We start from the raw sequence: 24,967 nt of genomic DNA on the forward strand, positions 1-24,967 counted from the left end.
ACTTTTTATACCATCCACCATTTGGAAGAAACATGAACATTAAAAAAAAAAATCCGTCGGAAAATACCGCTCAAATGAAATCATGGGGGCTTTACAAAGACTTGTATTAGTAATTTGTGTCGTAGGCTGTAGTAACGGTTCCGAACTTTATATTTGAAACAATTCAGGTGAATGACGTCGGTAAAATTATCAAAATACTGAATATCGGGAGGCGCCGTTATATGGGGGATATACGATATCGTGGACCTATATAGAGACTTCTCTTCCAGAGGATAAAACACTCACAAGAAACTCCTTGTGTGAATTTTCAGACAATTCCGTTCAAAAATGTAGCTAAAATAATCATAATACCGAATATACGAGGTACTTTCAGGCGTAAAGTACTCATAAAAAACTCTTTGTGTAGAATTTGAGAAAATTCCATTGAAAAATGTGGCTAAAATAATCAAAATACCGAATACTGTTATATGGAATCTATACGATATCGATATAGCCCATCAAATATCAAATACCAAAATATTGTTATACAATCTATATATATAACAAGTAAGCAAAGGCTACAGTCGAGCGGGGCCGACCGTTGAATACCCTACAACACTATAAACGATACTGTTTATATAGGCGAGATACTCGAAAGAATTCCACAAGATATTGTGAGAAATAATAAAAGAAAACCATCAGGTTGCGTTCTCTATTTTTCGAATAATAGCAACTTAAACTAATTTGCTCATTTCCAATTTATTGGTAGATGTTGCACTTAAATGGTCTTCCTAGATCTGGAATGAATATTTCCCAAAGACCTATAATCTCTCAGAAGTGGCAAAAGATTAACATTTATTATTGGCTTTTGACTGAAACACATCTATATGAGATACAGACATTGGACTATATTCTTCAACGAAATCAGCGTTAACGAAATAGTCAGAAGTGCGTCTTTCCTGTATTTGTGAATTCTCCAAAAAGTCACTGGAATGGACATTTTCGTATTTTGTCTACAAAAGTTGGCAAACTCTTCACACATTGAATATTTTTGATGGCCATCCAAAACTGCTTGGTTTTTGCAATGTCCGGTAATCCCCATTCAAATGTGCGTGAGGATCGGGCAATAATTACGACCTCCTGACAATTTTGCAGTTTTTTTGGTCCATTTCAACCCCTAAATATATGGCGATCATCTCAAAAAATGGTAAGCTTCTATTCTGACCCTCATCTGATCCCCATGCCAAATTTCGTTAGGATCGGGCCATAAATGCGATCTGTATATGATATCCTGATATCCTAACTACTTAGTTTTGTTAGCTGTAGAAATATTACCAAATGTTTAATTCAAAATGAAAATATGCCAAAAATATGACAAAATTGAAAATATGAGAAAATTTTAGAAAATCAATATTTTCATCTTTAAAGAGATATTTTTATGCGATTTTTTAGACGTTTTTCCTTTCCTGTCAAGAGGCCATTCTGAATTAGTGAGAACTGTCGAAATCAGTTCAGCCGTTCTCGACATATATGAGATCTTTCAAGCATATCTCCTTTGATAGACATATATATCGCACATATTTTGCTATATATCCGATTTGTTGGATCTTAACATCAATGTAAAGATCAGAAGTAACCTTGTCATGGCTTTGTGATTTCCCCAGGATATAAAATATTCGCGGTTTAATGAAAATTTTTAAATTTTTTCAACAAAAAAGATATGGTCTATTTTACCCGCTAAATATTATCCGATGACCACCCAAATTGGTAGGCTTCTTCCCCGCCCTAAACTCTAGCTACATGCGAAATTCGTCGATTGGTCTATAATTGCGACCTGTATAGCTACTGCAAAATCCGACATTTTTTTAGTATTTGGTCCATTTCAACCCCTAAACATTTGGCGATCATCTCCAAAAGAAATAGGGTTCTATTCTGACCCTAGCCCCACCTCCATTCTAAATTTCGTGAAGATCGGGCCATAATTGCGACCTGTAGAGTGATTACAAATTAACATGGACAGACGGACATACATAGCTAGATCGACTCAGCTCGGCGAGATATTAAGATCCATATATACTTTCCTATGTGGGAAAGCAATATTTCGTGGTGTTACATAATTTTTGGCCCAATCAAACTTATAATACCCCCAACACATAGTGTTGTAGGGTATAAAAATCAATTGTTGTTTGTTGGTAACGGAATCAGTTGAAAACGGCTGGACCGATTTGCATAATTTTTTGTACAAACGTTCGTCATACCCCGAGTTAGGTTTTTAAAGAAAAAAATATTGGCCACGCCTACTTTTACGTCCACTGTCTTGATTTATTTAAAATCTTTATATTTGCCAGATAATGAAGATGTCGGTTTGAAAATTATTACACGAGATACTGTTGACTTTCCCTCCAAACTTAGAATTTTTTTGGGCGCCAGGGAACTGACCACGCATACTTCTAATCTGTCTATATATATATAAGGAAGTTGTGTTAGTTACTACGCTTATAACTCAAGAACCGCTGATCTGATTTTAACGATTTACACAAATTCGGAATTGTCTCTTGGCAGAAAAGGATAAAATCCAAAAAAATCGCGTAAAAATGTGAAATTTTAAAATTTTCATTTTGACCTTTGAAGTGTGCAATAGTAATGTTTTGTTTTGTATGATTTTTTTTCCATTTAGACTTACTATTTCGGTATGTATATTAGTGTTTATACCCTACAACACTTTGTGTTGGGGGTATTATAAGTTTGATTGGGCCAAAAATTATGTAACACCTCGAAATATTGATTTCCCACATAGGAAAGTATATATGGATCTTCCTAGCTCGCCGAGCTGAGTCGATCTAGCTATGTATGTCCGTCCGTCCGTCTGTCCGTCTGTCCGTCTGTCCATGTTAATTTGTAATCACGCTACAGGTCGCAATTATGGCCCGATCTTCACGAAATTTAGAATGGAGGTGGGGATAAGGTCAGAATAGAACCCTATTTCTTTTGGAGATGATCGCACAATATTTAGGGGTTGAAATGGACCAAATACTGAAAATATGTCGGATTTTGCAATGGCTATACAGGTCGCAATTATAGACCAATCGACGCGGAATTTCGGATGTAGCTAGAGTTTAGGGCGGAGAAGAAGCCTACCAATTTGGGTGGTCATCGGATAATATTTAGCGGGTGAAAAAGACTATAACATTTGTGTTAAATAAAAGTCAAATTTCCATTATACCGCGAATATTTTTAGTCCCGGCGAAATCATAAATAGACAAACAGGTCAATTCTGACCGTTACGTAGAAGCCGATAGTAAATATATCGGATATATATAGCGAAATATATACAATGTGTATATACAAAGGAAAGGAATGTTATATGGAATGCTTATATCTCAAGAATGGCTGGACCGATTTTGACAAATTTTGTCAATTCTGAATGCCCTCCTGGCATAAAAGAATAAAATCTAAAAAAATCGCATAAAAATAAGTCAAAAATGATCTTAATATAGATTTTTTAGTATTTTGTGACATTTTTTTTTTATTTTTTCATATTTTTTATCGCATGCGATTTTTTCAATTTGACTTATAATATTAAGGTGTACATTTTGTAATATTTTTCCACCTTACAACACAGGTTTGGGATATTATATACAGATTGCAATTATCGTCCGATCCTCACGAAAAGGGTAGGGTTAGGCTCAGAAGGGCTAGGCCTATTGTTTTCAAAGATATCCGCAATATAATTAGGGGTTGAAATGGACCAACAACTAAAAATGTTCGTGATTTTGCAGCCATTATAAAGGTCATAAATAGAAGCCAAAGGACACGAAATCTCGCATGAAGTTAGAGTTTAGGACAGCGGGTAGAATGGACCACTACTTTTGTCTGAAAAATACCAACATTACTTACAAGCGATAGCCGAAAGACACAAAATGCGAACTTCTGCCTTTTTTTGCTGATTTCGTTGACGAATATAGCCAAATATCGTAGACAAGAAGATGGTATAGATGAGTCTAAATTTGGAGATACAGATGGGCCTCTTGCTTTTGGAGATGATCGCAAAATACGACGGAGTGCGTAAATATTGAGCAAATGTCTCTGGTCAAAATGCTAAGGGTAATATCTGGGCAGTGCTCCGTCACATAATTTCAAAAGCGAAATCTTTCAAAATGGATTTGGACATAAGGGGCTTCGAACATATTGTAGTGTTGTAGGGTATCACATGGTCGGCCCCGCACGACTATAGTCTTTGCTTACTTGTTTTTTTTTTTTTTTTTTTTTTTTTTTGAATTCAAATGTGATGTGTAATCTTTTTGGGTAGTAGAAAGCGACGAAAATTATGGAGTGGCGGGACTGAATAGATGATGCCAAAATAATTTAACGTGGTCAAACCAAAATTGCTAAAAAATCAAAAAACAACATATTGCACTGCAAAAACTCTAAAATAGGAAAAAACTGAGAACATTTTTTCAATGGAATTAAATTTCAAAATAATAGTAAGGACCAAACTTCGTAAGGACCTTTAAATATTGGCTGTAAAAAAACAGCTAACAAGTTCAAGATTTTTTTCAATTTGTTTATTAGTTACTATGCTTATAACTCAAGAACGTTTTGACGAATTTTCACAATTCATACAACTTCGGAATGAGAGAATGAGAACTCAATATGCAAAATTCATTGGGACTCCAATCAGTGAAATACCGAATATAAAAGGAAAAGGATTTCTATTCTTTCAGAAATTCTTCCTAAACTTTCACAATACCTTAAATCACTTTTGCAGTTCATGATATGGGCCATAACCCCCGGATAAGGATACAACCCGATTTCAAGTATATCTTACATTTTAACCATGTTTTCATACTAATTTCGGCAAATGTTGCTAATTTGGAAAGAAACCATCTATGCAAAAACTGATCACGTTTTGTATAACCATCATATGATTTAAGGAACCGAACATTTGTTTAATCGTCTTTGAATTATACTATGATAAAAGATATGGAAATTATGGGGTCTCCAACGCGCAATTTCAATGACAAATAATTCATATTACTTTAAAAACAAGTAAAAAAATTAAGTTCGGCTGGGCAGAATTATTACTATCATCCATCTGAGGGTAAAGGAAAAATTTTTATATGAAAGTATATAAATTCAAGCGTGTTTCACTTTAAACTTTATATACCAGTAAGACTGTTTGGATAATGCAGTTAACTTATGAAAAAACCATAAAGTGAATGAGGCCGTTATATGGGGCCATACCAAAACGGGAACCTCTGTGGACAATTTTATACTTCAAGGATTGTCACCTTCTAAAATACCAAATTTGAAACAATTACACGCGTAAATATGTGGATTATCAACATACCCAATATAGGTAGGTATCGTTGTATGTGTTAGACAAATCCGAGGAGAAATGTGGCAAAAATCATCAAAATACCGACTTTCGAGAGATACCGTTATATGGGGAATATACCAAAACGTGAACCGATAGATCATTTTTAATACCAACCATCCTATACACATTACAAAATTTTCAGCTAAATTTTGACGCTATACATCAAATAATGTGGGCTGTATCGTAATTTAAACAAACAGACATACAGACGGATAAATCGACTTAGAGTTTTATGCTGATTATGAATATATATGCATATTTAATGGGGTCTATGACAAACATTTAGTGATGTTACAAATGGAATGAAAAGTTAATATACCCTCTATTCCAAGGTGGATGATATAATAGCATTAAAGACTTAAATTACGGGCCGGAAACGCGGACCGGGCCAGCTAGTTATGTATAAAATTATACAATTATAACAATTTTTTGGTATTTCATATTTGAGTCTGGATTCGCTCCGTATTTTGGTATGGAGTAGTAGGTTTTTTACAGAGTGACATGTTTTAAACTAATTTTTTATCGATAAGCTGTAATTGGATTTTTCCAAATATGAATGGAAAAAATATTCTCATTTTTAAATTGTTTCACTCATATTAATAATATCTAGATATAGTTCCTACAGGTTTGCTTCAATCGATATAAAATTTTGAGTTCCAATTGGCAGCACCTCAATTTAAACTTAGAGTAGCGTATGGTATAATATAGTCGACACCTACCTTAAATGATTCTTTACTGATTTTACGGAAGTTAAAATTCTATTACATACTTTAGACACGAACCTACATGCACTACACACGATATTCGAACCCAAAATTCCTTAAAGCTTCATGGTATAAAACAACAGCATCCTTAGTGCGCAGGTTCTCTTATCTGTCAAGTGTTTCAAATTCCGTGATTATATGGATGCTGCTGAAAAATAATAACAAAACGCTACATTGATATTAGCAGGCACTGAGTGCCGCTCAGCTTTAGTACATCAACAGCTTTCGAGGGCATCGCACATCATTGACAACAAACAACGGAAAGATGCAAAGTATATAAGAGCAAAAAACAACAACGGCAGCTGAAGATTTTCATATCTTCTGCAAAACGGAAGAAAAACTCAAATAAAATTCTAACGCAAATCCCAACGAAATATTCAGAATAGTTGTGCAAAATGTTCGGTACCACGGTGAAAACTTTATTAACTATTACGGGCGTGATTTTAATCGGTTCCATTTCCTATTCTAACGCTTTACCGGATGTAATAAAAATTGGTAAGGAAAAAATCGGTGACATTTCCTCATTGTCCATCCGAAAACGTTAGGATGTATCTGCTTAAAGAATTTTGCAGTTTATCTACTCTCTTGAGTGATTGGCAGCAGCGGCGGTGGTGGTGGTGTTGGTGGCGATGGTGAAGTGTTGATACTACACCAAACAATATGTAATATGTGTGCGAGAGAGTCAAGTGTGTGTGTGCGTGATGTAAATGTTGTAGCTTTGTTTACGTTTTTGGAGTACTAAAAAACCCCCAACGAGGGCGAAAATAAGGATAACAACAAAGGGCCGTTGTAAACAAATCGTATTTCTAAAATGAAAACGTGCGAGGTGTTCTGTTGTTTTATTATTTCATTCCTTTGGCCACTTTGTTTGTTTTGAGCGAGGATTCCTTGTTTGTTGTGGTGGTGATGCTTTACGTTTAGTCAACAATACATACTTCCATTCTGTGTTTACATTTTGATAATTGTGAAATGTTTTGTTTATTTTACACACAATTAATTTTCTTTGTTGTTGTCGTTATACCAATGTTTTCCTTGTTTCAGGTGGCTTATTTCATCCTTCCGATGACAATCAGGAACTGGCATTTCGCCAAGCTGTGGATCGTATCAATGCAGACCGTTTGATTTTGCCACGCTCTAAGCTAGTGGCACAAATCGAACGTATATCACCATTTGACAGCTTTCATGCCGGGAAAAGAGGTAAGGAAACAAAAACTTGGAAAACAAACAAATAATAAGTAAAAAGAAGTCAATGCTGGAATCGAAGAAATGCATTCAGTTGCGGCCGGTGTTTTTATGTCATCATGCAAATAATGCCAATTTTTATATATTAGATATAGAAGTAAAATAGTGTTAGCTGCATAAATAATACTTCGAAATTTAAAGAAACCACATATTTTCTGGAGTATAAGTCGATTTAGCTTTGTCCGTCCTTCTGGTGATATCAAGACAAATTTCAAAGCAGTCCATAAATAAATATGGTTTATGAATGTGCAAGTCTGTATTTATGCATAATCGTCTGCCTGTTTCATATTACGGGCAGCATTTTCCCGATTGAGATAAAAAGTTTACAGTGTTCAGATTTGGATATAGCTCCCAGTACTTCCTGATATTCGGCATTTTGATGATTTTTGTCACATTTTTTCACAGATTTATTGGAAATTTGGTATTTGTGGGTCAACATAGGTTCAAGCTCCGGTAGCGAAATATTGGACGTATAGGTCCACGATATAGTCCCCTTATAACATTACCTCACGATATTCGGTATTTTGATGGTTTTTGCCACATTTTTTCACAGATTTGTCCGAAAATTGGTATTTGAAACATTGTATGTATAGGCCCGGGCTTTGGTATAGCCCCCCTATAATGGTACCTCCAGATATTTTGGATGATTTTTCCATTTGGATGATTTTTCCAACATTTTTTCACAGATTTGTCTAAAAATTGGTATTTGTAGGTCATAATGGGTTCTTCCTCGTGTGGCGAAACATTGTAAGTATAAGTTCACGTTTTGGTATTGGTTTGAAAAAAAAAAAAAAAAACTAAAACAAATTCAAACATTTTTGCCACACTTAAACTTAATTATTGTAATACTTTAATACGTAAATAAAAAAATAGCTACTAACACGTGAACATGTCTGAGAAAAGCAGGAACATGCCAAATTTAGTACGCATACACCAAGCGTTTGTCCTTCGGTTTTATTATAGTATTTGGCATTTTTGTTGCAATTAGAGAATTCAAGATAGCTACATACTTCCTCGTAACAATCGTAACCTCAATTAAATTGTTAATTAGTTTTTTACTGTTAGCCTAATACCATTGCAAAGGCGTTTTGGGTCAATGCTTCTTAATAAAATTATATCCCAATCTGAGCCAATTAAAATATTGTTACGTTCTTGGATTTTACTTAATCCCGTGTAGACGTTGTTTTATTTCCCAATACAGCTCGTACCAAATAAAACGCGGGTTCTTTCGGATTACGATTATTACAATGATTTTATTCACACTACTTTACTTTGCACTTTACTTTACTCGACGGTTTCAATTCGCGATCTGATTCACAACTGACTAACTGCCTTTCCATTTCCCCTATTTATATGAGCCTCGCCTGTCGCTACAGAAGTTTCTAGACGATCTGGTAACGCCTAGATTACGAACAATCTACCAATGCAACGAACACATACAAACTTACATTGAGTGAACAATAACAACAACACATACACAGGCGAGGGGGTAAAAAAGAAAGAGGAATTAAGCGATCATCAATGATGACGTTTAACAAGAATTGTACGTCAGCAACAAAATAGAAAATGAAAGAGGAAATGGAAGGATGTAGAAAAATCTATACAGTAGTTGTTGTTGTGAAGTTATTCAAATAAACTGCGTAGTAGAAATTTACGTTACAATTCAAATTCTTAAATTAACGGAATTCATCTAAATTAACTTAAATCTAAAGTTATATTCGTAACATTGCCCCCCGCTTAAGCCTGTTCGTCCCGAATAGGCACAGTTCCCGTTCCGTAGGGGGTCAGCCGCTCCAAATGTACAACTTTCATCTTCGACCTGGGACTGTCGCTCCTCTGGATGCGATAAACGACGTCATTTATTTTCGTGACAATCTTGTAGGGTCCTTCCCAGTGCGTTTGTAATTTGGGGCATAGTCCTTTCTTTCGTTGTGGGTTGAACAATAGTACCAGTTGCCCTTCTTGAAACCCATCAGTATTTGCCGCTCGATCGTACCTTGCCTTCATGCGGTTGCTAACCATTTTTATTCGATGTCGGACTGCATCGTGGACTTTACTAAAAGAGTTTTGACTGTCTTCATCTTGGTTCACATCGTCGTTTGGGGTAGCACCGAATATCAAATCGCCAGGTAGCTTTAATTCATTTCCGAACAGAACTTTGGCTGGGGTCCGGGATGTGGAATCATGAATGGCCGATCTATAAGCCAGTAAAAACCTGGGAATATGCTCATCCCAGTCTCGTTGGCCACTGTCCACCACTTTCCGTAGATGTTCTTCCAGGGTGCGATTGAATCTTTCCACCATGCCATCTGATTGTGGATGTAGGGGCGTCGTTCTGGTTTTCTTGATTCCGTAGGAGTCACACATTTCCTTGAAGATCGCTGATTCAAAATTCCTCCCTTGATCGGAATGAACCTCAGATGGAACACCATAGCGACAAATCCAATTTCTGCTGAACACATCAACAATTGTCCTGGCTTCTTGATTTGGGATAGCATAAACCTCTGGCCATTTACTGAAGTAATCCATGACCACTAAGACATACCGGTTCCCAGAGTCGCTTGTTGGGAACGGTCCAGCTACATCCATTGCGATTCTTTCAAAAGGGGCTCCTGAATTATACTGCTGCGTGTAGCCTCGACTCTTCCGTGTTGGACCTTTAGCTCTTATGCACCTTTCACAATTGGCGATCCAGTCGGCAATGGATTTTTGACAGCCGACCCAGTAGAATCTCTGCTTTACCTTTTCAGCGGTTTTTGCTATGCCACGATGTCCTCCACTTGGCCCATCGTGAAACTCCGACAAGACATCTCTTATTTTGGAGTCTGGGACGACGATCAAGTTCCGGTGAGATTTACCGTCCTCACTTTCCCATTTGCGATATAGGCAACCATCTATTATAAGTAGACTGTCCCACTGGGCCCAATAGGATTTTAAAAGAGGGCTTTCGGAGGTAAATTCTTTGCGACTAGGTCGTTTGCCCGTTTCTATGGCCGAAATTACTTTGCCCAGAATGGGATCTCTTCGTTGTTCCGTCGACCAATCTTCACCCGACTCAAATTGCAATAGTCGGACATCAACGATATTCTCTTTATTCTCAGCCTTTGAGCAGTGCTTGCATTCTACTTTGCATGGCCGACGAGACAGGGCATCAGCATTACCGTGTTTTCCGCCTTTTCTGTGCTCGATTCTGAAGTCATAACTCTGGAGCCTCTCGATCCAACGGGCTAGTTGACCTTCCGGATTCTTAAACTGCAGCAACCATTGGAGAGCAGCGTGGTCGGTCCTCAGCAGGAAATGCTGGCCATATAGGTATTTGTGGAAGTGTTTAACGCACTCAAGGACAGCAAGCAGCTCTCTCCTCGTCACACAGTAATTCCTCTCAGGTTTCGACAATGTCCGGCTGTAGTACCCGATGACTTTTTCCTGTCCGTCGATTTCCTGGGAAAGGACGCCACCGATGCCGCACGCACTTGCGTCTGTGTCCAGGACAAACTTGCCGCCAGGTATAGGGTATGCCAAAATGGGGGCTCTGCATAGCATGTCTTTGAGCTTTCTGAATGCCTCCTCCTGGTCGTTGCCCCACTGAAACCTCTGGCCTTTTTGCGTCAAACGGTGTAGACAGGCGGCGATGTTGGCAAAATTTTGGACAAATCGACGGTAGTATGTGCAGAGACCCAGAAAGCTTCGCAGCTCATGGAGATTTCGGGGCTGCGGCCAATCTCTGACGGCTTGAATTTTCTCCTTATCCGTCGATATGCCCTCCGGCGTCACGTGGTGCCCCAGGAACTTCACCTCTCGTTGGAAGAGACTGCACTTCTTTGGGTTCAGCTTGAGGCCTGAAGACGAAAGCTGCTGTAGAACATCCTTTAAGTTCTTGATGTGTTCGTCGAAGTTGCGTCCCATGACTATGATGTCATCCAGGTATATGAGGCACGACTTCCACTGCAGCCCTTTTAACACACGCTCCATCAGCCTTTCAAATGTAGCCGGGGCGTTGCAGAGTCCGAATGGCATGACATTGAACTGCCAGAGACCCCCATTTACGTCAAACGCTGTTTTCTCCTTATCTTTCTCGGCGATCTCTACTTGCCAGTACCCACTCTGCAGGTCGAGGGTGGAGAACCATGACGTCACGGCTAATGTGTCCAATGTGTCGTCGATTCTTGGGAGCGGATAGCTATCTTTCTTGGTGACATCATTCAACTTTCTGTAGTCCACACAAAATCGGGTGCTTCCGTCTTTCTTCTTGACCAAGACCACTGGGGAGCACCATGGACTTGACGATGGTTCTATTACACCACTCTTTTCCATTTCACTTATCAGCTTCTGAACCTCGTCTCTTTTTGCCAGGGGTACACTTCTTGGAGGCTGTTTAATGGGTCTCGCGTCTGCTGTATAGATTTCATGCTTCACCACTGATGTTCTTCCTTGGTGCTCTTTTGTCAACGCAAAGGTAGAGGCATATTTCCATAATAGCTGCTTAGCCTTGTTCCTCTCGGAAGGTGATAATTGGTGTGTCCACTCTTTTATGTAGCCGTCGAGGTGCTTCTTCTCCATGGCAGCTGGCTTTTCCGTGCTAGTTTCCAAATTAACTACAGCTTCAGCTGGTGTGCATTGTCCAACATCGGAAAATTGGCAAATTTGCTCTTGCTTGTTTGACAGGTTCAAAACTCTAACAGGAATTAATCCGTCCTTGTTGCTTTTCACCAGGGCATTCGTTATTAGGATGTTACTGTTTCTGTTTTCTGCTGGTTCCACCACCCACAACTTCTCGGCTCCACAATCTCCATTCATTGGTACCCATATTATTGCTTCGGCACAGGGCGGTATTATCTCTGGATGGTCCGTGGTCAGACGTCTAATGGGTGTACTTTCATCGTAGCCCACGTTTAACGGAATTTCGACGTTAGACCAGGTCATCACACGTTCTTTCATATCCAGATTGATACCAAAGGCAATCATAAAATCTGCGCCTATTATCACTTCGTCTACGATATCGGCAACTATAAACTCGTAATTCTCCGATTTATTGGCAATAGTTAGTCTCAGGGTAATCTTGCCGTGTACTGCCGCGGGCTCCGCCGTTGCTGTGCGCAGTCTGACTCCATTAAGTTGCGTTATTTTTCCCTTTACCAGATCTGATCTTACGATGGACTTTGATGCGCCAGTATCTAACGTCAGAACTCGCTTATCACCATTGATGTACCCAGTTGTTGTTAGGTTGTGACTTTCCTGTTGTACTATTGCTAGGGAGATTGTGGGGCCATCGTCGATGGGAGCCAGTTCATGCCCCGCTGGACTGGCTCGATTTAGTTTAACTGTGACTCATTGGTGGACTGTTGGGCCATTCTTCTACCATCTTTCGTTGGAGGTGGTGACGATGACCTGGATCGTTTGCGCTTAGTTCTGCATTCGCGCGCAATATGACCTGCTTTATCGCAGTTGTAGCATCTAACCCTGGGCTTAGTCATCCCAACTAACTTTGTCTCTTCTATTACCCGCCTCATGGCGTCTTCGATCGAGTTAACGAGAGATTTGGGTTCGCAACCTTCGGTCTCCAGTTGGCGAATCTTGTGGGTCTGGGGCTTAACAACTATTCTTGCCGTCTCTTGGGCAAGGGCAAACGACACAGTTTCGGAAAATGATGCTTTGGTGACGCATATGTTGCATACTTAATCTCAGGGTCACGTATGCCATTCACAAAGGTTTCGATTTTCATACGGTCCAGCAATGGGTGATCCTCTCCTGGATACGTCATTAGCACCAAACGTTCCACCTCAGCTGCAAAGTCTTGTAACGTCTCGTTTGCCCTCTGTACTCTTCCCCTTAATTCCATAAGGTAGATGTTTCGTTTATGTTCGCCACCGTACTTACGTTCCAGTGCAGCAATAACATCTTCATAGTTGTTTCTAGAAGCGACAGGAATACTCTGTATAACATCAGCAGCACTGCCCTTCAATGCCAGAAGTAGTGCAACCGCTTTGTCGCTGTCGTTCCACGAATTTCTAGAAGCCACTGTCTCGAACTGTAACTTGAAAACATTGAATGACGTAGAGCCGTCGAATACAGGAGGTTTGATTTTTAGTGTGTTATCAGGAACTCGCACCGGACCACCTTTGATTTCCAGTTCCGAAATTTTCTTCTCCAGATTTGTAACCCTATGGTCGTGGGACAGAAATTTCTCGTCAACCGACTGCACTTTCTTATCCAACTCTTTAATTTGGACCTCCACGGTTTCCACTCTCCTTCCAATAACTTCTGTAATGTACTCGAGTTTCTCGTTCGTTATTCTCGAATTTTCTTCGAACCTTCTGAAATTTTCCTCAAACATTTTGGCTAGCATTTCTCTGAAATCGTCACCCCTGGCAGCTACTGACGAGACTTCCCCACCGTTGGATTCGCCCATTTCCGATAAATCCACTTCATCCTTACTGTCAAACTCATATGTATCGATGTTCATACCACGGCGCTCGAACTCATCCAACAGACGTTTTTGTAGTTCAGCCTTGTTACCAGTAGAGGACAATTCCAATTTATTAAGTTCCTTCTTCAAGTCTTCCACTCGTAGATCCTTAAACTTCATCGTAGTATTATCGTAATCTCACTTCCGACACCAATTGTTACGTTCTTGGATTTTACTTAATCCCGTGTAGACGTTGTTTTATTTCCCAATACAGCTCGTACCAAATAAAACGCGGGTTCTTTCGGATTACGATTATTACAATGATTTTATTCACACTACTTTACTTTGCACTTTACTTTACTCGACGGTTTCAATTCGCGATCTGATTCACAACTGACTAACTGCCTTTCCATTTCCCCTATTTATATGAGCCTCGCCTGTCGCTACAGAAGTTTCTAGACGATCTGGTAACGCCTACATTACGAACAATCTACCAATGCAACGAACACATACAAACTTACATTGAGTGAACAATAACAACAACACATACAAACTTACATTGAGTGAACAATAACAACAACACATACACAGGCGAGGGGGTAACAAAGAAAGAGGAATTAAGCGATCATCAATGATGACGTTTAACAAGAATTGTACGTCAGCAACAAAATAGAAAATGAAAGAGGAAATGGAAGGATGTAGAAAAATCTATACAGTAGTTGTTGTTGTGAAGTTATTCAAATAAACTGCGTAGTAGAAATTTACGTTACAATTCAAATTCTTAAATTAACGGAATTCATCTAAATTAACTTAAATCTAAAGTTATATTCGTAACAATATAATTTGACAAAATTTATTTTTACACCAAATTCCGTCACACCTTTCATATTTCATTGAAATTGGAGGTACATAGCGTGTTTGGTGCATCAAATATGTGAAATTGGCCGAAAATATATGAGGGAGCTATATCCAAATCCAAACCAATTTGAATATAACTTGACAAATTTATTTTTGTATCAAATTTAGTCACTCATGCCGAATTTCATTGGAATCAGACATACATATCGTGTTTGGTGCATCAAATATTTGAAATCAGCCGAAAATATATGTGGGAGCTATATCCAAATCTGAACCGATTTCAATATAATTTAGCAAATTTATTTTCCAAATTACATTGGAATCGAACATACATATCGTGTTTGGTGTATCATATCCATTCGTTTTAAATTCCGTTACACATTACAAATTTCATTGAAATTAGCATATTTGGTGCACCAAATACATGAAATCGGTCGAAAATGTATGTGGGAGCTATATCCAAATCTGAACCGATTTCAACATAATTTCATTCCAAATTTGGAGACTGTATCTGTAATCGGTCAATAGATATGGGCATATAAAATCTAAATTCTTGGGAAGTACCTCCGATTCTGATGCTATATCTCAAGTTTCAAGTGGAATTTCAAAAAATTGCAGCGGTTTTGGAGTCCATAAAATACAAACAAACATTTTCCTCTTTTATAGATATAGATTTAAATCATTTGTTAAATGAACAATATTAGACAATAATTATCTTAACATAAGAAAAATAGCAGTAACTACGACCGGGCCGAACTGTGAATACCCGCCACCATTTGAACGGAATTTATAAATTTTCAAAAAAAAAAAAATGTTAGAATCAGAAAAATATCGAATATAGGGGATATGCAAGTTTTTTTCCATAGCCCATTACAACATTCAAATACGGAAAAATCCGGTGAATAATGTAACTAAAATAATCAAAATACCTGCATGAATTATTTTCTGTCAGAGGCTATAGTCATTATTACGAAGTGTAAATACGAAATTTGAAACAATTCCGGTGAATCCTGTCGCTAAAATAATAAAAATTCCGAATATAAGGAGATAAAGTTATACGGAGACAATACGAAGATATGGACCTATATAGCAAATTTTCAATACCAAAAGACTAAACACACATCTGAATAAAATTTGATCAACCTACTTCAATTCGTTCGGAAGCTAGAGTGATTTCCACAGACGGAAGGACATCGTTAAGTCGAGGAGTTACAAACGGAATGACAAAGTTACAAACCATACTATAGTGGAGGGTATAAAAGGTTGATAAAATCGTAAACCATCCATCAAAAAGATGGAGAAGGGAGAGACAAGTATATTTCTTCGTACCGGAATAAATTTTACAATAGGAGCATATATACATCCCGATTTATTTTTTATATACTTCAATGTGAAGATGATAGAGATTTTTGCAAAAAATTAATAACCCAACAGATTTTCTTGGAATCCAATATTTTGGCCAGTTAATATTATGCGAAATCTTTCTGCAAGCTATTATTATGATTGCTTATCATTCTAGTGTACCCCCAACATTTTGTATGAAAATAATGTTAGGGGAAACAGGATTAAGAAATGACTTGACAATTTCGGGTTGTTGGGACCTACTTCTTTAATGCTGCAGACATTATCCAAAATGCTAAAAAAAAGTTTGTGAGAATCCTCGAGGATCCAAGAGTTTATTTAAAAGTCTAAATCATTCGACCATATCTTAAGAAAACATGTATTTTAATATGTACTTGAAAATAGTTGAATTCCCTAGGAATTAGTTTTAATTGAAAGTCTATATTTTTCAATAAATACAAATTTATTAAGTGTAGAATTACTGTTTATACCCTACAACACTATGTGTTGGGGTATTATAAGTTTAATTGGGCCAAAAATTATGTAACACCTCGAAATATTGGTTTCCCACATAGGAAAGAGTCGATCTAGCTATGTATGTCCGTCCGTCCGTATGTCCGTCTGCCCGTCTGTCCATATTAATTTCTAATCACTATATAGGTCGCAATTATGGCCCAATCTTCACGAAATTTAGAATGGAGGTGGGGGTAGGGCCAGAATAGAACCCTATTGCTTTTGGAGATGATCGCATTATATTTAGGGTTGAAATGGTTGAAAATTTTCATGATTTTTCAGCTACTCTACAGGTCGCAATTATAGACCAATCGCATACGATTTTTTTAATTTGACTTATAATATTGAATTGTACATTTTGTAATATTTTTTCATTTGACAACACAGGTTGGGGTTATTATATACAGATTACAATTATCCTCACGAAAAAGGATAGGGTTAGGCTCAGAATGGCTAGGCATATTGTTTTCAAAGACCTCCGCAATATATTTAGGGGTTGAAATGGACCAACAACAAAAAATTTCCTGATTTTGCAGCCGTTATAAAGTTAACAAATTGAATCCAAAGGAAATCTCGCATGGAGTTAGAGTTTAGGAGAGCGGGTAGAATGGATCATTGCTTTTGTGAGAAAAAATACCAATATTTCCATTCTACCGAAACGCTGAAAATAACTTACGGGTGAAATCCGAAATACACAAAAGTTGAACTTCTGGCTTTTTAATGCTGATTTCGTTGATGAATAAAGCCAAATATCGTAGACAAGCAAATCATATTGATGAGTTTAAATTTGGTAATACAAAGGGGCCTCTTGCTTTTGGAGTTGATCACAAAATACTTAGGGGTCCCATCAACCAACAACAGAAAAAAATTCCTGCTCACACAATTAAAGAGAGTTAAGAACAGGGAAGAATTCTAGCATTTTGAATAACCATTTGTGTATGGAGCTGTATTTTATATTCTTCGGGTTACACTTTCTAAGTACGGTTTGTAATAAAAAAAAACAGAAAAAATAATCATTTATTTCGATTTATACATGTCAGTCCGTCCGTACATGTATTTTTGGGAACAAAATGCAGGTCGCATTTATTATCCGATTGAGATGAAATTTTGCAAAAAATATTCGTTTGGCCCGGATCTTATTTAGATATAACTGTCATATATATCTTCAATCGATTTCGGTTTAAGTGTGCATCAAATGGCCTATATAAGTTCTAATGACCTGAATTTTGAATGTGGTACATTCCACCGAATTCAGTCTAGAAGAAAATCGGTTCAAATATAGCTATAGCTTCCATATATATGTTTCATCCGATTTGGTGTTTAAGTCCCTCACATTCGTAATAAGCATTCGACAACAATGATATTTGTTACCAGATATCTTTAGAGCTCGGAAATACCTTTGCCAAATTTTATCGAGATCGGCTATGATTGGCATATACATCCTTAATCTGATTTCAGGTTTATTGTGCAAATAATGGCTAATATATATATTTTTTAATATAATCCTTCTCGGAGTGATATCATGCACTCTATAGCAATGTTATTTGGTATAAAAAATTAAAATGTCTCCGTCAAATTGAGTGAAAATCGATTCAAAATTGGATATGCCTCCCTTATATTAGTTCCCTCTAAAACCAAGCTATAACTGCTCTAATGCTAAATGTTGATAGGTGGTATGATCTACTTCAAGTATTTTTTTTTTTTTTGCGGGAGCTTTACTAAATATTCATAGTGGTGTAGGGTATCATATAGTCGGGCCCGCCCAACATTTGACTTTTCCTTACTGGTTTTAATTTGACTTACAATTTTTAATTGTACATTATGTTAATTTTTTAACAACCTACAACAGAAATTTTGAGGGTATTTACACAGGTAGCAATTATCGTCCGATTTGCAGTCGCTTTACAGATCACAATTTTGCATGAGGTTAGAGTTTAGGACAGGACAGAAGTGTAGCATTATGGAAGACCATTGGATTGTGTTTAGCGGGTTAAATGGACAACAACTTTTGTATGAAATTGTTTTGAATGCATATCACCACGATAGAAGAGCAAATGGTCTCGGTCAAAAATCAAGGGCAACATTTGCGCAAGGTTGTATATCATTATTTCAAAAGGAAATTTACCATAATGAATTTGGACCTAATGGTGCTTGAAAGATTATATGCTTTGCTTACTTTTTTAGGATACGAAGTTTTTAGCCTTTTGTGTACGAGTAGTGTCGAAATTCTCCAACCATTGAAATAGCTTTAAACTAGTTCCGGTAAAAAGTAACAGCACTAATTTTGTGTGAATCTGTGAGACTAATACCGTTTTCGCAAGATCTGTGCAATCATTTTTATGGTAAAAAAGGCTCGAAGTTCACTAAATATGATTTTCAACGTATGGAAGTCTGAATATTTGTAAATGGGCACAATAAATCCGAAACCTTATAAACATCGTTGGGAATCGGTTGAACAGTTCATCGGTTTATATTTGTTACAGTTTTGAGTCAATGAAAGTTAAAGGATACAAAAAAAGTTCGTAAGTATTAAGTTTATTTACATTATTCTGTGATATGTCCAATAGTTAAAAAATACTTTTATATACAGTCCTACGTCGGAACATGAAAATAGAAGGGAAATCTCCCCAAAACATTTAAGATTTTTCCATAAATTCGAACAAAAGGAATACTTGCCGATATCAAACATTGCCATAATCTTAATCTACAAGTAAACATTTAAGTACTTTCCTCATTTCCACTCAAAGTTAAGAATACTTTTGACAAGTATTAACGATGTCATCATATCACTTCAATGCGAACTCAAGACAAAGCAAGTTATGGTTACATATGAATTAATACCTGGCCTAAATGCAACAGAAAGTACGGTTTAGGTTGGTAGGTATGTATACCTTTGAACCTAAATATGTCAATCTTTTAACAATGCTTATTACAAGTGACTGGTTTAATCCAAAGCTGGAAGGATGATATCCGCATTATATTCCATTGTTCCGAGAGCCATTGCATTCCGAATATTTTGTACGATGTGTCACATAATACTCTGATGGAATTTTCTTCAAAGGTATAAACAGTATAATCATATACATGGAACGTGAACACATACACAAATATCCATACGTATGTACGTATGTTAAGCGGTACGTACGTGGATATAGATGATGCTTTATATGAAACAAGAAAAAATGTTTACAGTTCTTGTAAACTGCACTTGTATCCAACAACATCGTCATCATCAGGTGGGCATGAGGATTAAAACATACATAACTACATGCATATACCAATATATATTGCTGCTCATTTGCATAAGGTTACAGTTCATCTATGGTAAAGATGTTTTGAAATTTTTATTTCTATTTTATAATCGGTCTAAAATGCCAGAACTCATCCTATTCGGAATGATATTAAACATTTGGTGTACTATATACGTAAATTGGACGAAGATATATATTTGGTAAAGATATTCAAATCTTAACCGAGTCAGACAAAATTTTCCAATTGTATTACCCTTATATTCCGTACTAATTACACTGTTCGACAATTTTCGGGTCAAGATCTGGTGTGGAGGGAAATTCCAAGTGGAAGTGATAGCATTCGGTATAGATCAAAATTCCAAGAGGGTTTTGGCTTTCCAGGACAATTTTTTAGGATATGGCATTTACATTTGATACCTACCTATTGGTTACAAGCATAATCAGTTGTGCAAAATGTAGTTCATTCTGGTCCACATTTCGGTGTAGCCTTCATGTAAGAGTATACCAAGATATTAAGTATTTTTTTATCCCATGCACCTTGAAAAGGAGAGTATATTATATAACGGTACCTCCCGATATTCTGTATTTTCATGACTTTTGCCACATTTTTCCACGGATTTGTCCAAAAATCGAAATTTGTATTTAGTAATAGGTTCCAGCTCTGGTGGCGGATTATTGTATATACAAAGTGAGATAAAAAACTGCAACAAAGTCAAACGATATCATTTTTAATTTTTTTTTTAATTTTATTGAATGGAAGCAAATATTGTCAAAAATAACATCCAATTTTGAATAAGTTTAGATTCGTTCCAATTGGTCGCCTTTGGCACGAATTCTGGCCTTCAAACGGCCAATGAAACCGTCACACGCTGCCCGAATCTTGCTCTGCGGTATTTTGGCCCATTCCCGCGAAGCGCTTGCGTGAGGTGAACGACAATACACAATAGTCCAACAGATTGATATCCGAAGATTTTGGTGGCGAGGAACCTCATTTTGTAACCATTGTTGGGTGGCGAGTGCTGAGTGCGATGTTGAAATGTCCAAGGTTTGCGGCCAAAATGTTCGGCCGGCGCTTGAGTTCTGGTGGCCAACCGAAGGTGCACATTTTCAGCATACCTCTTTGAACATCATTTTTTTCATCATTCGGCAATTCACCACTTTCGGCCAAGCGAAGCAACTCTGTAACTCTTTTGAGTCTATTTTATTTCTTGCACTTGCACTTTTTGGAATTTCAATGGCTAACGAGCCATTTTTCGGCCACTGCGACACGGGTCTCGATCAATGATTTTCGAACCATTTCTGCTGATGTTGCTGTTTTCTTCCATCCACTTTCTTGACGTCGGTCTACGCAACCAGTATCACGGTGACGAGCGATGGTACGAGGCACCAAAGATTTATTCAAATTTTAATGCTGGAGTGCGATAGCCACCTGTGGTTTTCCAGTCAAATATAAAGAAATCACACTATCACGCTTGAATTCCACCGCGAATAACTTTTTTCTGGAAAATTCTCATTCTCGCCTTTGTACGCTTGCAAACAATATAATGAGCTCTCACTGAAATAATTTTAACAGCTGTCGGACGAGTGGCTTAGAAATGATAGCAGTTTGAAGTTGGTAGCAGTTTTTTTTTTGTTTTATCTCACCCTGTTTAGTTCCACATTTTCATATAGCCCTCATATAACGGTACCTCCCGATATTCGGTATTTTGATGTTTTTTGCGACATTTTTCACGAATTTGTTTCAAACTTGGTATTTAAGACTCGCAATAGATGACACTCCCCGTTATATAATAAATTGTCTATAAAGGTTCCTCTTTTGATATGGGCCCAATATAACGGCCTCACCCACTTTATGGTTTTTTTAAGCTTAACAGCATTATCCAAGAGGTCTTACTGGCATTTTTAGTTTTAAGTGAAACACGTTTGAGTGCAAATATTTTAATAAATCATTTTTTTCTTTACCCAATGGTGGAGGGTATTAAAAGTTCGGCCTGGCAGAATTTAATGTTTTTTACTTGTTTTATATTTTAGTAAAATTCATAGTAAGAAGAAACAGTCCTTGCAAAAAATTGTCAATATGGACCTATGTTTAGGTATAATCCCCATATGAAGGTAGGTATTCGAGCTATTTTCGGGGTCTTGATCACATTTTTATTTTATTGGCCCATATGTGACATCTTATTTCATTTGGCCCATATTTGGCATCTTGGTTTCTAAGGAGGTCGAAACCCTCTTCGCAGAAAAACCGACTTTACCTATTTGGAATGCGGGCCGAACTTTGAATACCTTTCCCCATTGGGAAAAATGTTCAAATTTGCAATAAAAAGTCCGTTGAAAAATTACTGCTAAAATGATAAAAATACAGAATATAGGGAGTTACCGTTATATGGGGGTTATACAAAGACCAGGACCTGCATAAGCATTTTTCCGTCATATGCTGTAGAATCCATTTCCGGTAGATAATGTCGCAATAATCATCAAAATACCGAATATAGGGGTGCCGTGATATGGGGCCATACGAAGACCTGGACCTGCATACGCAATTTTCGGCAACAGGCTGTAGCACCCATTACGAACTTATGCTACGTAATTTGAAACAATTATCTTGATTATGTCGCTAAAATCATCAAATTACCGAAAAAAGGAGGTACAGTTATATGAGGACTATACCAAAATCTAGAACTATATTAACAGTTCTATACAAGGATATTTCTTACATAATGAGAACACAAAGTGTAAATTTATAGAAAAGTCGGATTTAAAATACACATTGGATTGAGTTATTATTAACTTACTTTATTTCGTTCTGTGATTTCCACAGACGGACATCGCAAAATCAATATAGAATTTTATGCTGATAAAGAATATATATATTCTCCATAGAATAGTGGAGAGTAAAAAAATTAAGTTTGAGAACTGATATTCAAATGAGCCATAGTGTAGCAACATGCATTGAATGTAGGTAAAATGTCAACTCATTCCAAACATATAGAACGAAAAGGTACGACCCTTTCTTCTTCTTATATGCATGTGTTGAATTAGAAGAAATACAAACCTACACACATATACGAATATCAGACATGGTCTTTTGTGTGTTTCGTATGAAATTGTGCACTTTTTATTATGACTGCCAGCATTCATCCTATCCAGATGAATGTAATCACCTGAATAGTTGAACACCATTGTCATAGGTAAGGAACAATGATGCTTAAATACAACAGTGGCATCAAACCATTTCAAGTATGTATTGCAACATTCTTTGGGTTTTTTGGTAAATACATACATACACACAGGACTACAGTAAAACCAACAATTGAATGCTTAATATAATCGTTGTGAGCATCATTCTAAAATGAAATTTCATTAAAAAGCAGGTATTCCTAAAAAGCTTCTAAGTTTTCCCTGAATATGTTTCCTCGGCAATGGAGAGTGCATATTATGTACAATTTCCCAGAATAGTGTGTTGATATTTCGGCACATAATTGACAATTAACCTCGGTTTGTGCCATAAGGCAACGTAACATATTCAGGTTACCATAACAGTTTCTAAAGGCAAAACAAAACGTATCAACATGGTAGGAAAGCGAATTTTGGAGTCCAAATGGCAAAAATGTTTACGTTTTATTTTTCCCCCAAAGAACCCATTATAGTGCAATTGCTGACAAATTTGTGAAATTTAGAAAGAAAAAAAGTTAAAAGGTCTCACTTAGGTTCAGCCTCAGCATATGACTGCATATACACATTGTGGTAAAGGGTATCATGTCTTTGTGCACTTGTTCGGAACATGTAGAAGGAAACGAGGTAGTGGATAGATGAGTATCTTCGTAGAATCACTTACTGAGTCGACTTAGGTATGTATGTCCATGTATTTTTGTAATCAAAGTACAGATTGAAATTATTGTCCGATTGAGATTAAGTTGTCCACAAATGATTTGTTTTGGTTAAAGGGCGAATCCTTTTGAAATTGTCTTAATTTAGATATAGCTACCATATATATCTACGTTCGTCATATATGTAATATTCCTCCAAATAGGATTTTTTTCGACACATCCTACAGAATTCTGCCTAGAAGCAAGTATTTCCAATGTGGTGAAAATCGGTTCAGCTATAACTCCCATCCATATGTTTCACACGATTCGGTGCCTAAGTCCCTTACATTCGTAAAGTGCACTCCACAATAATGCTATTTGGTAATAAATATCTTATACAGCTCAGAAATATATCTACCAGATTTTATCGAAATCGGGTCCGATTTGGATATAGCCCCCTAAATATACCGTATATATATCCCTGATCAGAATAAAACTATAAGACGAATTAACGATGTGTTTTTGTTTGTCTGTTTAGAACGACCTTATGTAAAATGTGGCTACAATTGTCAAGGTATCGGAATCAAAGTATATAGGAGAACTTGGACCTATATAAACAATGTTCTGCACCTGAAGCAAGAATCTATTATAAATTATATATTCTTATCCGATGCCGTTTCAAATGTGTTCAAAAATCATGAAAATACCGTATATAGGGAGGTACCGTTAAACGGTGGCTATACAACGACGTGAACCTGTATGTGAGGCGGTACCCTTTACGAATTCTAAATATTAAAATTGAAACAATTCAAGTAGAAATCTTCAAAATACCCAATCTTAGGGGGTACAGTTGTATAAGAGCTCTTCAAAATCTTGGAAATGTATGAACAACTCCTTGCAAGATTAACATATTCTTGGAAAGAGGAACAAAAACTGTCAATTTACAGCACGTTTGGTCTAAAACTATGACTAAAACACCTTAAAGCTCTACTAACATGGACCTATATGACCCATTTTCAATATTAACAAGTTAAAAATTAGTAAGTTCGGCCGGGCCGAACTTTGAATACCCTCCACTACTTGGAAATTTTCAAAAAATGAAATCGTATCATACGAAGATGTGGACCTGCACAGACAATTTTCTGTCATAGGCTGTAGTATCCATTACGTACTTTAAATACAAAATTTAAAACAATTCCGGTGAATAATGTCGCTAAAATCATCAAAATACTGAATATAGGGAGGTACCGTTATATGGGGGCTATACGAAGACATGGACCTGCACAGACAATTTTCTGTCATAGGCTGTAGTATCCATTTCGAACAAATTCGAAACAAGTCCGGTAAATAATGTCGCTAAAATCATAAAAATAACGAATATCCGGATATACCGTTATATGGAGGCTATATGAAAACGTGGACCT

General features: G+C 37.0%; 1 protein-coding gene across 1 annotated transcript in view; it reads left to right on the forward strand.

Moving 5' to 3' along the window:
* Positions 1-6,308: 6,308 nt before the first annotated feature.
* The window catches only part of LOC131804333 (glutamate receptor ionotropic, kainate 2-like), a 30,122-nt gene continuing 11,463 nt past the window's right edge, over positions 6,309-24,967 (forward strand). The window contains exons 1-2 of the mRNA XM_059127075.1: positions 6,309-6,618; positions 7,165-7,320. Coding sequence (XP_058983058.1) covers positions 6,519-6,618; positions 7,165-7,320 — 256 coding nt within the window. The 5' untranslated portion in view covers positions 6,309-6,518. The remainder of the gene's footprint in view (positions 6,619-7,164; positions 7,321-24,967) is intronic.

The sequence above is a fragment of the Musca domestica genome, unplaced genomic scaffold, assembly GCF_030504385.1.
Source record: "Musca domestica strain aabys unplaced genomic scaffold, Musca_domestica.polishedcontigs.V.1.1 42, whole genome shotgun sequence".
In the NCBI taxonomy this organism is placed as follows: Eukaryota; Metazoa; Arthropoda; class Insecta; order Diptera; family Muscidae; genus Musca; species Musca domestica.